Genomic DNA, 13,649 nt, shown 5'->3' with positions numbered 1-13,649 from the left:
TTAGAAAGAAATGCTTACAACATCACAGACATAATTGTTATTCAGCAAAAAGTTTATTAATCATACAATGCTAAGTACATTGCTCATTTCTCGTGATGCAGCTTATTCCACAGGGAACTTCAAGAGCTGTTAAACACTTTGAATCTCTGGTTTGCTGCCAAACACATGAACAATGATTTGTTTAAAAATTTGGTTTTACTTCAAAACTAGAGGACTCTTGTAAACCAGGTAACTGTAGCATCAATTATAAATGTAAAAATTATCATTCCCATGCTACAAAAAAAGTATTATGATATTGGCACTTTTGACATTTGACAACCTCAGGCATAAAACATATGGGCATTCCTTAAAACCAGCAATTTTGGCAAACTACATCAGTACCTGAAATGCAAACAAAAAACATGGCAACTTCTATACTAATTTTTGCTTGAAGTACATCCTATACTCGGTTATGACAAAGAGCAATGCAAAAAAACATGGAATGTTTGCAACTCAAAACACCAAAGGGGGTAAAATATATGAAAACCATTTTACAACAAAATTAAGCATAGATGTCCCCCTCTGAGTTTATACTACCTTTTCGTGTCCTATGTAAAAATAATTTTAGAACTATTTTACTACTTTTATACAATCACTATATTTATGCAGGAAGAAAGACTATCACTTTATAATGCAAGTTAGAACATTTTACAGTACTGTACAATACAAAGATAGCCAAGAAACATTAGATGTAAGTTTTCATGTTTTAGTGTATTTTATAGTCTAGTAATTGATAACTGTAATGTCTGTGTGGTTTTTCTTTGCAATTATTAAATGGCACTGTGACACCCACTGTAGGTTTGATATGACCAGTTACTAATCATGTCAAAAGTATACTAGTTTACAGTTAAAAGAAAACTGCAGTTTCATTTTCAAAATGCGATTGCAACCTGTTCGATCAACAAATAAGACCTGAATGAAACTGGTAAAACAAAGTGAACTCTTGCATGCAAAAGGAGCAGCTTTGACAGCAAAATATTTTGAATATAAAGACTGCAAGGCACAAACATCATGTTTTAATGTCCTACAACACATTCAGAATTTCTTTGAAATTAAGGATATACCTTCAGCAATGTTACATTATTGTCTGGTGAAAGTGATTAATGCATGCTTATACTTTGGATTTTGGTTGGCAAAATCTCAGTTGCGTACCAGCATCAATTAATGCTAATGAAAAACACCAATCACTATAGAAACTGCAGAAATTAAATTTAGTTAGGTATGTCATTTGCCTGCAAAGAATACGCATACTATATAAAGTTCTGTAAGAAATGCTGGAAAAGCCAGCATAAAAGTAGACTGTCAATGTCAATGTCCTAGGGAGCGGCATAAAATTCCAATTCAGTTGAGTGGAATTAGCACTGTAAAAGTGATCATGTTCTTAAACCTAAGTTTAAACTATAGAATGATAAAATAAAAAAGGGTGCTCTTATGGAGTTCCTGCTCTACATGAATTCCCTTTAAACTGACACAGCATGTAAGGCTCAAAATACAATATTCCTATAACTTTTCCTTAGTTCAGTCTATAACTGTTGTTAGATTTTAGAAGAGAGAGACCAGTCCATGTCTCTTCATTTAACAAAGGTGCAACTAAACAAAATAGCGCTTCCTAGGCTCACATTGGCAGGTCAGTACTATTATGTCTTGTTTTTCTTGCTGTTCCATCATCTCTTGGCAGTGCTTTCTGTAAGTTTGACATAGCAGCAGTCTTTTCTATGTCTATCATAGCATATAATTCTGTTCGCCTGGTTGGAGTTTGTGGAAGTGGAGTTGTAGGTGTTTTTGGAGTCTGTGGGTTATCTGAATCACTACCACCTTCCAAGTCAACCTGGATGTAGTTCAGCTGCCTATGTTCTAGACTTGGTCGTCTTATATCAAAATTAAAAACACTAGGGGAACAATCCAGTTGTCGTAAAAAATCACCCTTGTGTACGTTAGTTTGGACAGTTACATTCTCTGTATTGACATAGTTGTGCATTTGATCATGATTAGTGTGATAACCATTCTGAGAAGGCGTCTTTGGTCCCAAACTATCTTCTTCATCTCTGCTTAGTTTGCGTACTTCCCACACTGGAGGCAAAGAAGGCAAGTTTTCATAATTCAAGAGTGCAGTCCTCCTCTGAGCAGAATTGTTGATATTTTGAGCATCTGAACCGTTATTTGGCGTTAGTCTACTCCGTCTGCCTCCTGAGGCAGTGGGGATTGACAGCCCATTAATATTTTCATACACTAGTTTGTTCGTAGAGGGTGCTTCCTTGCGCTCATCACTGTCATACCCAGTGTCCCAATCAGTACAATTAGTGCCACTACCAGCACTTGTCTGCTCACTTCCAGGGGCTTCCTGCTTCTCCTTTTCCATTAGCTGCATTTGCACAGGAGTTGGTCCCAAAACAAATTTAACCCCTTCGGTTTCAAAAACAACCTGGGGGTTTCTCTCTTCCATAGAACAGCAGTGATCTCCTAGTCCTCTGTTGACATCACCATTTAAAGGTCGGAGTTCCAATGATGTTTGCACAGCGGATCTGTTTTTCAGTTCTTCATGTACACTAGAGGTATTGACATACGTGTGGACCTGTGAATAAGTGAAAAGTGAAGACATCATTGTTCAAAGAACCATCTGAAAGTGCTTCCCATGCAATAGAAAAAAAGTACACCAATAGTAGAGCAATAACATCTTATCATGACTCACGGTTTTTCAGACATTATATTTGATCAACACAAAGTATGACAGCATTTCCTGTTTTCAGGAGCTTTTTACATTATAAGGTTCTGCAGATGTAAAGAATTTAATTGCAATGTATAGTATTTAAAAGAGTTAAGTTGAATCTTTAAGGTCCTGACTTTTTCAACAATATTAGATAAAGCCAACATTGCTTATGCAAGTGCAGTGATGATTATCGCAAAAAAAAAATCCTCCTGGTTACATGCACCAAGGCACAGAAACCTATCCTTTTTGCAACTTATCTACAAAATTATTTCAGGGAAAAATGTCACACTTTTCTTACTTGTTCCTCTGATACTATTAGAGGGTGCGTTGACTCTTCATCCACTGAGGGCAGACGTGCACTACCTACAGATGGATGCCGCGTTGAAGGATGAGAAGAGCCATCTCCAAATGATGGGTACCTAGGATAACCATTTGGTAAACTCGGTTGAACAAAACCTGGAGCTGAAAGGAATAAAACACAAATAATTGCAGCGATATTTGTAAACCCAGCCAAATTACATTTTTACTGAAACTTGATCACAATCTTAAATGTGCCCTGAAATATTTATGTAAATATTTTTATGCAGTGGAACCCTTTTATATTCAAATGTGGTCTGCCACAACAAACCATCACTGTGTGTGAATTTTTGCAGGAGTTCTTCTACTCGTCTGCTGTAACTTTGGCAAAAGAGCTGTAGAAACCCTAGAAAAATGGGAAAAAAGTGGTTTTCTAGGGTTTCCATTGCTCCTCCGCTGAAGTTCAAGTAGAACCTCCATGGAAATTCACCGCCAATGTATCAGAAGTTTGACTGTTCCAAGATTCAATTGATCAAGCACTGCTGATAGTTTGTTGAAACAGAAAGCAGCAAATTGAAGTCTGGTCGCAACAAATACATTTGGACTCAGAATAGCTAATTATAAAACTAATGCCAAATACTGCATTTGAGAATTAAAATTACATACGTTGACTTTAGAAAGCTGCAAAAGCAAACAATTTCTGGTTGTATGATCAGTTTTATTTCTGGATACTCATGCCCATATTTAAATAAGTTAGTATAGGCCAATTAATATAAAAATATCACTTTACATAGATCAAAAAATAAAATCTGCCAGTAAGTTGTTTGGGTTTATAAACAAAGAATTAAAATTCTGATTGTATTCATATCATCCCCAAATTTAAAGTGCTCCCCCATTCTTAATGGGCTACTCCACAAAATAAATAATGGATTTAATCTCAGCTGTGTTTGTTGAACTACATAAGAACATAAGAAATAGGAGATGGAGTAGGCCATAGGGCCCCTCGAGCCTGCTCTGCCATCCAATCAGATCATAGCTGATCTTCAACCTCAACTCCACTTTCCTGCCTGATCCCCATATCCTTTGATTCCCCTACAGTCCAAAAATCTATCTATCTCAGCCTTGAATATACTCAATGACTCAGCATCCACAGCCCTCTGGGGTAGAGAATTCCAAAGATTCACAACCCTCAGTGAAGAAATTCCTCCTCGTCTCAGTCTTAAATTGCCGACCCCTTTATCCTGTGACTATGCCTTCTAGTTCTAGACTCTCCAGCCAGGGGAAACAACCTCTCAGCATCTACCCTGTCAAGCCCCCCAATAATCTTATATGTTTCAATGAGATCACCTCTCATTCTTCTAAACTCCAGAGAGTATGTGCCCATTCTACTCAACCTCTCCTCATAGGACAACCCTCTCATCCCAGGAATTAAATCTAGTGAACCTTTGTTGCACCATCTCTAAGGCATGTATATCCTTCCTTAGATAAGGAGACCAAAACTGTACGCAGTATTCCAGGTGAGGTCTCACCAAAGCCCTGCACAATTGTAGTAAGACTTCCTTATTCTTGTACTTCAAACCCCTTGCAATAAAGGCCAACATGCCATTTGCTTTCCTAATTACCTGCTGTACCTGCATGCTAACTTTTGGTGTTTCATGTACCAGAATACCCAAGTCTCTCTGGACACCAATTAATAGCTTCTCACCATTTAAAAAATATTCTGTTTTTCTATTCTTCCTACCAAAGTGAATAACCTCACATTTCCCCACATTATACTCCATCTGCAACCTTCTTGCCCACTCACTTAACCTTTTTTTTATTCGTTCAGGGATGTGGGCGTCATTGGCGAGGCCAGCATTTATTGCCCATCTCTAATTGCCCTTCTAATTCGCAACCCCTCAGATAATGAAGCAGTCCGAGCCCGCATGCAGCAAGACCTGGACAACATCCAGGCTTGGGCTGATAAGTGACAAGTAACATTCGCGCCAGACAAGTGCCAGGCAATGATCAGCTCGAACAAGAGAAAGTCTAACCACCTCCCCTTGACTTTCAACAGCATTACCATCGCCGAATTCCCCACCATCAACATCCTGGGGTTCACCGTTGACCAGAAACCTAACTGGACCAGCCATATAAATACTGTGGCTACAAGAGCAGGTCAGAGGCTGGGTATTCTGCGGCGAGTGACTCACCTCCTGACTCCCCAAAGCCATTCTACCATCTACAAGGCACAAGTCAGGAGTGTGATGGAATACTCTCCATTTACCTGGATGAGTGCAGCTCCAACAACACTCAAGAAGCTCGACACCATCCAGGACAAAGCAGCCTGCTTGATTGGCACCCCATCCACCACCCTAAACATTCACTCCCTTCACCACCGGCGCACTGTGGCTGCAGTGTGTACCATCCACAGGATGCACTGCAGCAACTCGCCGAGGCTTCTTCGACAGCACCTCCCAAACTTGCGACCTCTAGAAGGACAAGAGCAGCAGGCACATGGGAACAACACCACCTGCACCTTCCCCTCCAAGTCACACACCATCCCGACTTGGAAATATATCGCCGTTCCTTCATCGTCGCTGGGTCAAAATCCTGGAACTCCCTTCCTAACAGCACTGTGGGAGAACCTTCACCACATGGACTGCAGCGGTTCAAGAAGGCGGTTCACCACCACGAATGGAACTGAACACTGTGCAATCATCAGCGAACATCCCCATTTCTGACCTTATGATGGAGGGAAGGTCATTGATGAAGCAGCTGAAGATGGTTGGGCCGAGGACACAGCCCTGAGGAACTCCTGCAGCAATGTCCTGGGGCTGAGAAGAGTGCCCTCCAACAACCACTACCATCTTCCTTTGTGGTAGGTATGACTCCAGCCACTGGAGAGTTTACCCGATTCCCATTGACTTCAATTTTACTAGGGCTCCTTGGTGCCACACTCGGTCAAATGCTGCCTTGATGTCAAGGGCAATCACTCTCACCTCACTTCTGGAATTCAGATCTTTTGTCCATGTTTGGACAAAGGCTGTAATGAGGTCTGGAGCCGAGTGGTCCTGGCGGAACCCAAACTGAGCATTGGTGAGCAAGTTATTGGTGAGTAAGTGCCCTGTGATAGCACTATCGACGACACCTTCCATCACTTTGCTGATGATTGAGAGTAGACTGATGGGGCGGTAATTGGCCGGATTGGATTTGTCCTTTTTGTGGACAGGACATACCTGGGCAATTTTCCACATTGTCGGGTAGATGCCAGTGTTGTAGCTATACTAGAACAGCTTGGCTAGAGGCGCAGCTAGTTCTGGAGCACAAGTCTTCAGCACTACAGCCGGGATGTTGTCAGGGCTCATAGCCTTTGCTGTATCCCGTGCACTCAGCCATTTCTTGATATCATGTGGAGTGAATCGAATTAGCTCAAGACCCGCTTCTGTGACTTAACCTGTCTATATCCCTTTGCAGACTCTGTCATCCTCACAGCTTAATTTCCCACCTAGCTTTGTATAGTCAGCAAACTTGGATATATTACACTCAGTCCTTTCATCCAAGTCATTAATGTAGATTGTAAATAGCAGAGGCCGAAGCACCGATCTGTGCGGTACCCTACTAGTTACAGTCTGCCAACCTGAAAATGACCCGTTCATCCCTACTCTCTTTTTCGTCCATTAGCCAATCCTCTATCCACGCTAATATGTTACCCCCATATTCAACCAATTACACAGGATGGGCAGAAAATTCTAGTAGCAAAATTGAAGGTGTATAATTCAGGAGTTTTAACAGCAAACTTTAATGAAGGGCTCATTATGTTTCATAATTTTAATCGTATGCCATTTATATCAAAATTCACTTTAAAACAGGACTTTCAGTAAATGGACAATTGTAGTTGAATTTAAAATGAATAAATTAGATTAACAGTTGAGTAATCTCAACACAGAAGGCATTTGAGCGTACTGAAAGGACCCTGATACAGGCCAGAGCGGGACTAAATAGCTTCTTATAAATGGGTGCTGAAATGCTCCTCCTTTATACTACAATTACTACAAACAGAATAACAAGTCGGGCAAACATCTTGCAGCAAATACATAACAGGACTATTGGGGGTCGTGTTGCCTAGTTGGCCCTTTTCTGTCCGTCTTTTCCGTATGTTCATATGACCCAGCTAAGTGTTTGCTGGGCCTGGAGAGAAAGGGCCCCCTGCAATATTGGTAAGACTGAAGCCCCTGTTTTTGGACCCCACCACAAACATGGTACCCTTGCCACTAATTCCATCCCCCTCCCAATCCACTGTCTCAGGCTGAACCAGAATGTTTGCAATCTCGGCATCCTATTCAACCCTGAACAGGGCTTCTGATCCTATATTCTCGCCATCACAAAAATTACCTACTTCCACCTCTGTAACATCGCCTGTTTGTGCCCTTCCTCAGCCCATCTGCTGCTAAAACCCTCATTCACGCCTCCGTCAACTTCAGACTCGACTATTCTAATGGTCTCCTGGCTGGCCTCCCATCCTCCACCATCCACATACTTTAGCTCATCCAAAACTCTGCTGCCCGTACCCAATCCTGCACCATGTCCCGCTCACTCTTCATCCCGGGCCTGGCTTTTCTGAGATTGAGGTTGAGGCACATTGTTGGGGGAGAATTGAGGGAGTTGTACTCTGCATCTAACCATGCTTTACTTCACTGAGACTGCTTCAAGCTAACACTAAGTGCCTGAAATAGATAGTGTTACACTTCCCAGCACTAATACCACTCACCTTGGTAAGTACAAAATTCACACAATCTTTTTCCAAGAAGTGGGTCTTTTGTTCATCCAGCTGCATGCTTATAATTCAAATTATGATTACCGCATTATTTCACTTGGTCTTTTAGACTGTCACTTGATGTATGTGTTAGAGACTGATCACACTACTGTCATTTTAACTGGCATCAGCAGCTATTCAACAAAATTGCCTTGTGTGGTCAAAAAAAGCAGCATTATGCTTTTGACCAAAAATTGTGGATATTTCAAGTTTGCTGGCACAGAACTGTTAAGTATGATTTTACAGTGGATTTTTGTTTGAAAAACTGAAGCCATGTGGATCTCAACAGAATGTGAAGTATACATTGGAAATTTATTAGCTCAAATTGGCACAGACTTTCCTGAGGGCTTATTCATTCATGGCTACTTGCTTGGTGGTCTGCATTTTAGTAATTGAACATTGCATCCACTTGAGAGGTTAGTTAAAGGAGAGAACCTCTCAGTTGGTAAGTGTACTCACCTATCACAGCACAGAATGGCACTGAGACAAGAATTCATGGTGCGGGCATCCTTTAGCCACTTGGCCTTCAAGGTGACGCTCTTTGCTTAAAAGTAGGATTTCTGAACAAAAGCATAAATAATACTCACTGGTAGGTGTCCGTGGAGTTCTCGGAATATCTAATTCATTTTGCTGTTCGATTCTTTCTACAACTGGTTCTTCCACCACACTTATACTGTTACACTGCATGATATCCTGCAGCAAGTTGAAAATCTCTTCTGCTCGGGCACATTTGAAAGCAAAGATTCCTGAAGAACAAAGGATGGACATTATTAATCTAATACATAATCATCAACATAAGAGATTTTGAAATATCTATGACAAATTTAGTTATATGATGTTAACAAATTTTTACAAGTTGAATACAATTCAATTTATTCTTATGATCTACAAAACTTCTCCCCTCCCCTCTCTCCTGAAGGCATTGACTCTATGTTGGTTTATGGCTCCAAGAGCTCTACTGACCCTCCAACATCTCAGCCAAGTGGCCGTTATTCATGTGTGAGTGCCGGTTGGCTATTCATCCTCTGGAGGTTTTATAGCCAAGCACAATCCTCACCCAACTTCCATACAGATGCACTCCCAGCAGGGGTCACTAGATAGCAATCAGGAGCAGGAAAGCTGGATGATTTTCCCCTCCCTATCCCAGTGCCACCAAGGCAAATTGTAGCAACCTTACCACCACCCAGCTGAGGATTAGATAACTCAGCACAGACCAGGGGTCAAGTCTGAGGCCTTTGTGGCACAGCTATCAACTGGATTAACAAGCCGAACCATTGGGGGAGATCTATTTGCAGACTATTTATTGATGCATTTAACGATCAATATTAATCTAATAACTAGGTCATAAGGGACAGCACTGTTTAGGCAACAAGTATTTGACAAACTTGCCACAAAGGGGAAGGAGGAAAAAACACACTAATTGGATGACATATAGGGATGCGGGGGGGAAGGTGTCTTACAAACAACTCTGGTCGGCCCCAAAGGGATTACATACAGTCAACAATACCAGCTGTCTCCCCAGTATTGTGCATCTTTGCAATGAACAGCAGAGGGAGCTTGACTTACCACTACAAGTATAAACAGATAGGTACCCAGTGACGTCCACCATTCCCAGCTTTTTGGTTTATTCTTCCATTGTAAGCATTAAGTTAGAGTCAACATTCTTGTTAATTTAAGTACTTAATGTTAGAAATTATTTTCTTTCTAAATACCAAAACTGAATCATGACCTTTTTGTGCAGTAACAAAAAAAAAATAAAGAATGATAAATTGGAGACATGAAAACTCCAATGAGCATTTGAATTCATACAAGACATTTCATAGAATAGAATCATATTCTTTATTGATTGCTATTAAATGGAATAACACTACATTGCAATGCTTTTCCAAGTGGAGAATCAAATGATGAAAATCAAACATCGAAACACTTATATCGTCTCATGTCTCCGAAATTCCTCAAACTGCTTCACATATAATGAAATACTGTGAAGTGCAATGATTGTTCATATGCAAAGAAACACTACAGCCATTTGAAAACTGCAAGATTCCACAAGCAACAGTAAAATGAATGACCAGTTAACATGATTTTGGTGGTATTAATTTAGGGAGGAATGTTGGTCAGGGAACTGGAGGAGCTCTCTCCTCCTCTTTGAATAGTGTCATGGGATCTTTAATGACCTCCTGCACCCATTGAAATAGGCAGATAGGACCTACGTTTAACAAGTCACCTGAAGGACTGCATCACCAACAATCCCTCACTACTGCATTACAGTGTCATCTTAGATTATGTGCTTAATTCCTGGATTGGAGCTTAGACTAAGAATGATGACTGGGATGGCTCCCGAGGTGTGTCCCACACTCATTATATTTTCAGGAAAATTATATATAGAGACAAAGTAAATTTCGACTCTGCATGAAATCATTTGAAACTTCTATTTGGAGCTGTCCTGATAGTTAAAAGTATTTGTAATTACATAGCAACTTTCACACCAAAACATCTTGCGCTGCTCACAGAATGAATTATTTTTCAAATGCAGTGCCTTGGCAAAATTGAGTGAGTAGTTGAGCTACACAGATGAGAAAGGTCCTTGGCCTGTGCTGAGTTAGGTGATCTCAGCCCGGGCAGCAATAGGGCACCACAATTTGCGTGAGCAATCCTGGGTTTGGGAGAAGGGGGATTAGAGGGAACAAAAAAAAGAGTTCCCGCTTCTGATCGTTATCCAGTAGCCCTTACTGGAAGTGCACCTATATAGACGGTCAGGATCTTTGTCTGTATAGTTCTTCGAAGACAAAAAAAACTCATTTGGTACCTAGTTTATACACTAAATTACTATTCCATTGCAGATGGTTTCTGTGCTGGATTGAATGCTTTCATTTTTAAAAGCATATATAGTATTATTTTTCTCCCTTCCTCTCCTGAAGGCATTGATTTCATTTTGGTGTACTGATCCATAGACATTGCTGGCTTTCCACTACCCCACCCAAATGGCTATTATTCAAGTGAGGGCCGTGACAATGAGTGTCAGCAGGCTATTGAAACAGGGGGCTCCACTGTGGTGCCCCTGTGGTTGAATAGCCCACAGACATTGGTCATGGCTCACACATGAATAAAGGCCATTTGAGTGAAAGCCAGCAACATCCATTGAAATTTAAATCAGCAAGGAATCAATGCCTCCAGGAATGGAGGCAAAATTTGATGCAAAAAGAGAAATCATTCTATCAGTTTGGGACCACTACTGTCTCTAATTAACATAAATAACTTGGATACAGAAACTCAATGCAATGTGGTCAAATTCACAGAAGATACCAAATGAAAGGGGACAGTGAAATTGGAAGAGGTAGAATGAATTGGATAAAATGACAGTGGGCAGACAAATGTAAAGTATTGCACAGAGGAAGAAAACATTTGTGACACATCTACTCAATGAGTTGTGCTGAAATAGCTAAGGATAAAGGCAAAAGAGACCTAGGAGTCTTAGCAGGCTCTTCACTCAGTATGTCCAACTATTACAGAGCAGCAAACAACAAAGCCAATAGAATGTTGAACAGTAGAATGCAAGTCAAAGGAAGTCACAACCAAACTTTGCACTGTGGGTACTGCTTCAATTTCTAGTCGCCAAGACTAAAGGGAGACATTCAAGTGCTGGAGGCAGTACAGAGTGGAGCCATCAGACTGATCGCTAATGCCAAAGGTGAGAAAAGATTGGAGAAATGCATCAGCCTGGATAAACAGATGTCTGAGAGGTCATCTTATAGAGGTATTTAAGAAAATGGAAAGGGTAAATCAAGAATATTATTTAAATTAAATTGCAAGAGAAGGACAAGGGGAAACAGATTCAAACTGGTAAATGGTAAATTTAGGGCTGATGTCAGGAAATTCTTCACATGAAGAGTGCTCAATGTACAGAATAGACTTTCGATTAGATGCTGAAATGGGGGACATTTTAGGACCTTTCTGGATGGATGAATTAAGATGGTCTGTAACTATCTTGTGAAAAACTAAACAACAACAACAACTACTTGCACCCTTAACATTAGAAAAATGTCCCAAAACATTCAATACAGCACAGAAAACACCAGAAGTGGAAAAGAAATCTGGTGAGTAGAAGCATAAGACGACGTGGGCCAGATTTTGATGTGAGCAACGAACAAACGGCACCTGGTGTTCATTAGACTTGAACTTGCCCACAGTCTATGAGCTTTTGCACGGCAAGTTCCTGTAAATTAGAGATCCAAAAAGCACGGTGCCCTCTGAGGGGCATCTGGGACCTGTGTGAAAAGGGAAAGCAGCTGTGTATCTCCTTAACTTATCAGACTGAAGCATCGTTAATGAGCAGCACAGAGACTGAACCAGGAAGTGCAAGTTAGAATATTGATTTCAATGTCAAATCACGTACATTAGGCGAAATAGAGGGAAAGAGATATTGGATTAAGAGACAGAGTTAAAGGGGACAGAAAGAAAAAGTAAGAAAAACATTTTTTATTTAAATTTTTTTTTAAATGTCCAACAATAATTAGTACCTGAAGGAATAAGACTCCACACCTGTAAAAGATAATTTTCAGTGCCAGAGAGGTACTTACACTGGAATAGACCAGCCCTAACTTTTTTGGCAAGTTTAGTCCGTATCTATCAGATAAGTACAGGAACTTCACGCCGTTCAAAACGGAGAGCCAGACAGTGAGATGCCGTTTTCGCGCAGCTTTTGGAGGAGTATCGCATCTCGTGCAGCAACTTCCAGATTTCTGTGTTTAACTGCGCACGTGCGGTCGCCAGAAGTTACTGTCCGATTTGCACATGTATAACGGTGAGCGCTGTTAGCCTCACTGTTATTTTTACAGCAAAATCTGGCCCGTGATTAAAAAGTGAACTATGGTTACAAATTGTAATTACAGGTGAATAATGGATTTCAGAATTATGATCTACATAGGAACAGTTCCATAAAATCCAACTAAATTCAAAACAAGACAATCTCTCTCAAAGAATGCTTTTGAACACAAATGCTAAAAAAAGGACAATATTCTTCTAAATCCCCAGTTAAATAAGTGACATACATACCTTGTCCAGTTTGACATCTCCGGCCACTTTCAAAAGAGAAGAGGTTAGAATCATAGCCGTAGCGACGCAGGCAGAGGTAGGGCCATTTTACAACATCTCTCTTTCGTGTATGTAAAATCAATTCTGTATCTGTAAGTTCCATTATACCAGAACCCAGCTCATTACCATCATCATCCACATTAATCACCTGGGGAAAAAATGCACTTTAAACCTTAGCATTCTCTGAATTATTGTAAACAATTTTACAACACCAAGTTATAGTCCAACAAATTTATTTTAAATTCCACAAGCTTTCGGAGGCTTCCTCCTTCCTCAGGTGAACGGTGTGGAAATTAGGCATCCCTTGCACAATAAAAAAATGTTCCAACATATCAACTATCAGTCAATTGCATTTCTATGGAAATATGTGTTTCTATAAATTTGGGCAATCTACAATACTCTACTAATGGAAAACAGCGGTCTTAATCCAAAAATACGTACAATGTGGTTTCTGGATTTCCAGTAACTTGGGCAATGCTATCCTGCTTATCTTAGAAACCTGGAAAATATATTTTAAGTTTTAAAATCCTAGATACTCCAATTATAATTGTAGAAATTTTGTATCATTCATTCTCAACTTGACCATAAAGCAGAGAACGAAGTGTAAAAAATGAACTTCAATTTAAAAAAATCAAAACTTACTCAACTACCACCACTCACATTTATACAGCGCCTTTAATGCAGAGAAACATCCCAAATTGCTTATTTGGTCAAATA

At 40.3% G+C, this 13,649-nt stretch overlaps 1 protein-coding gene across 1 annotated transcript in view; it reads right to left on the bottom strand.

The window, feature by feature from the left end:
- Positions 1-34: 34 nt before the first annotated feature.
- frs2a (fibroblast growth factor receptor substrate 2a) overlaps positions 35-13,649 on the bottom strand; it is a 74,896-nt gene continuing 61,281 nt past the window's right edge. The window contains exons 4-7 of the mRNA XM_067999427.1: positions 12,894-13,080; positions 8,426-8,584; positions 3,045-3,208; positions 35-2,611 (exon numbers count right to left, since the gene is read on the bottom strand). Coding sequence (XP_067855528.1) covers positions 1,655-2,611; positions 3,045-3,208; positions 8,426-8,584; positions 12,894-13,080 — 1,467 coding nt within the window. The 3' untranslated portion in view covers positions 35-1,654. The remainder of the gene's footprint in view (positions 2,612-3,044; positions 3,209-8,425; positions 8,585-12,893; positions 13,081-13,649) is intronic.

The sequence above is a fragment of the Heptranchias perlo genome, chromosome 18 (genome assembly GCF_035084215.1).
Source record: "Heptranchias perlo isolate sHepPer1 chromosome 18, sHepPer1.hap1, whole genome shotgun sequence".
Taxonomy (NCBI): domain Eukaryota; kingdom Metazoa; phylum Chordata; class Chondrichthyes; order Hexanchiformes; family Hexanchidae; genus Heptranchias; species Heptranchias perlo.
This window is presented reverse-complemented; position numbering and strand designations above follow the sequence as displayed.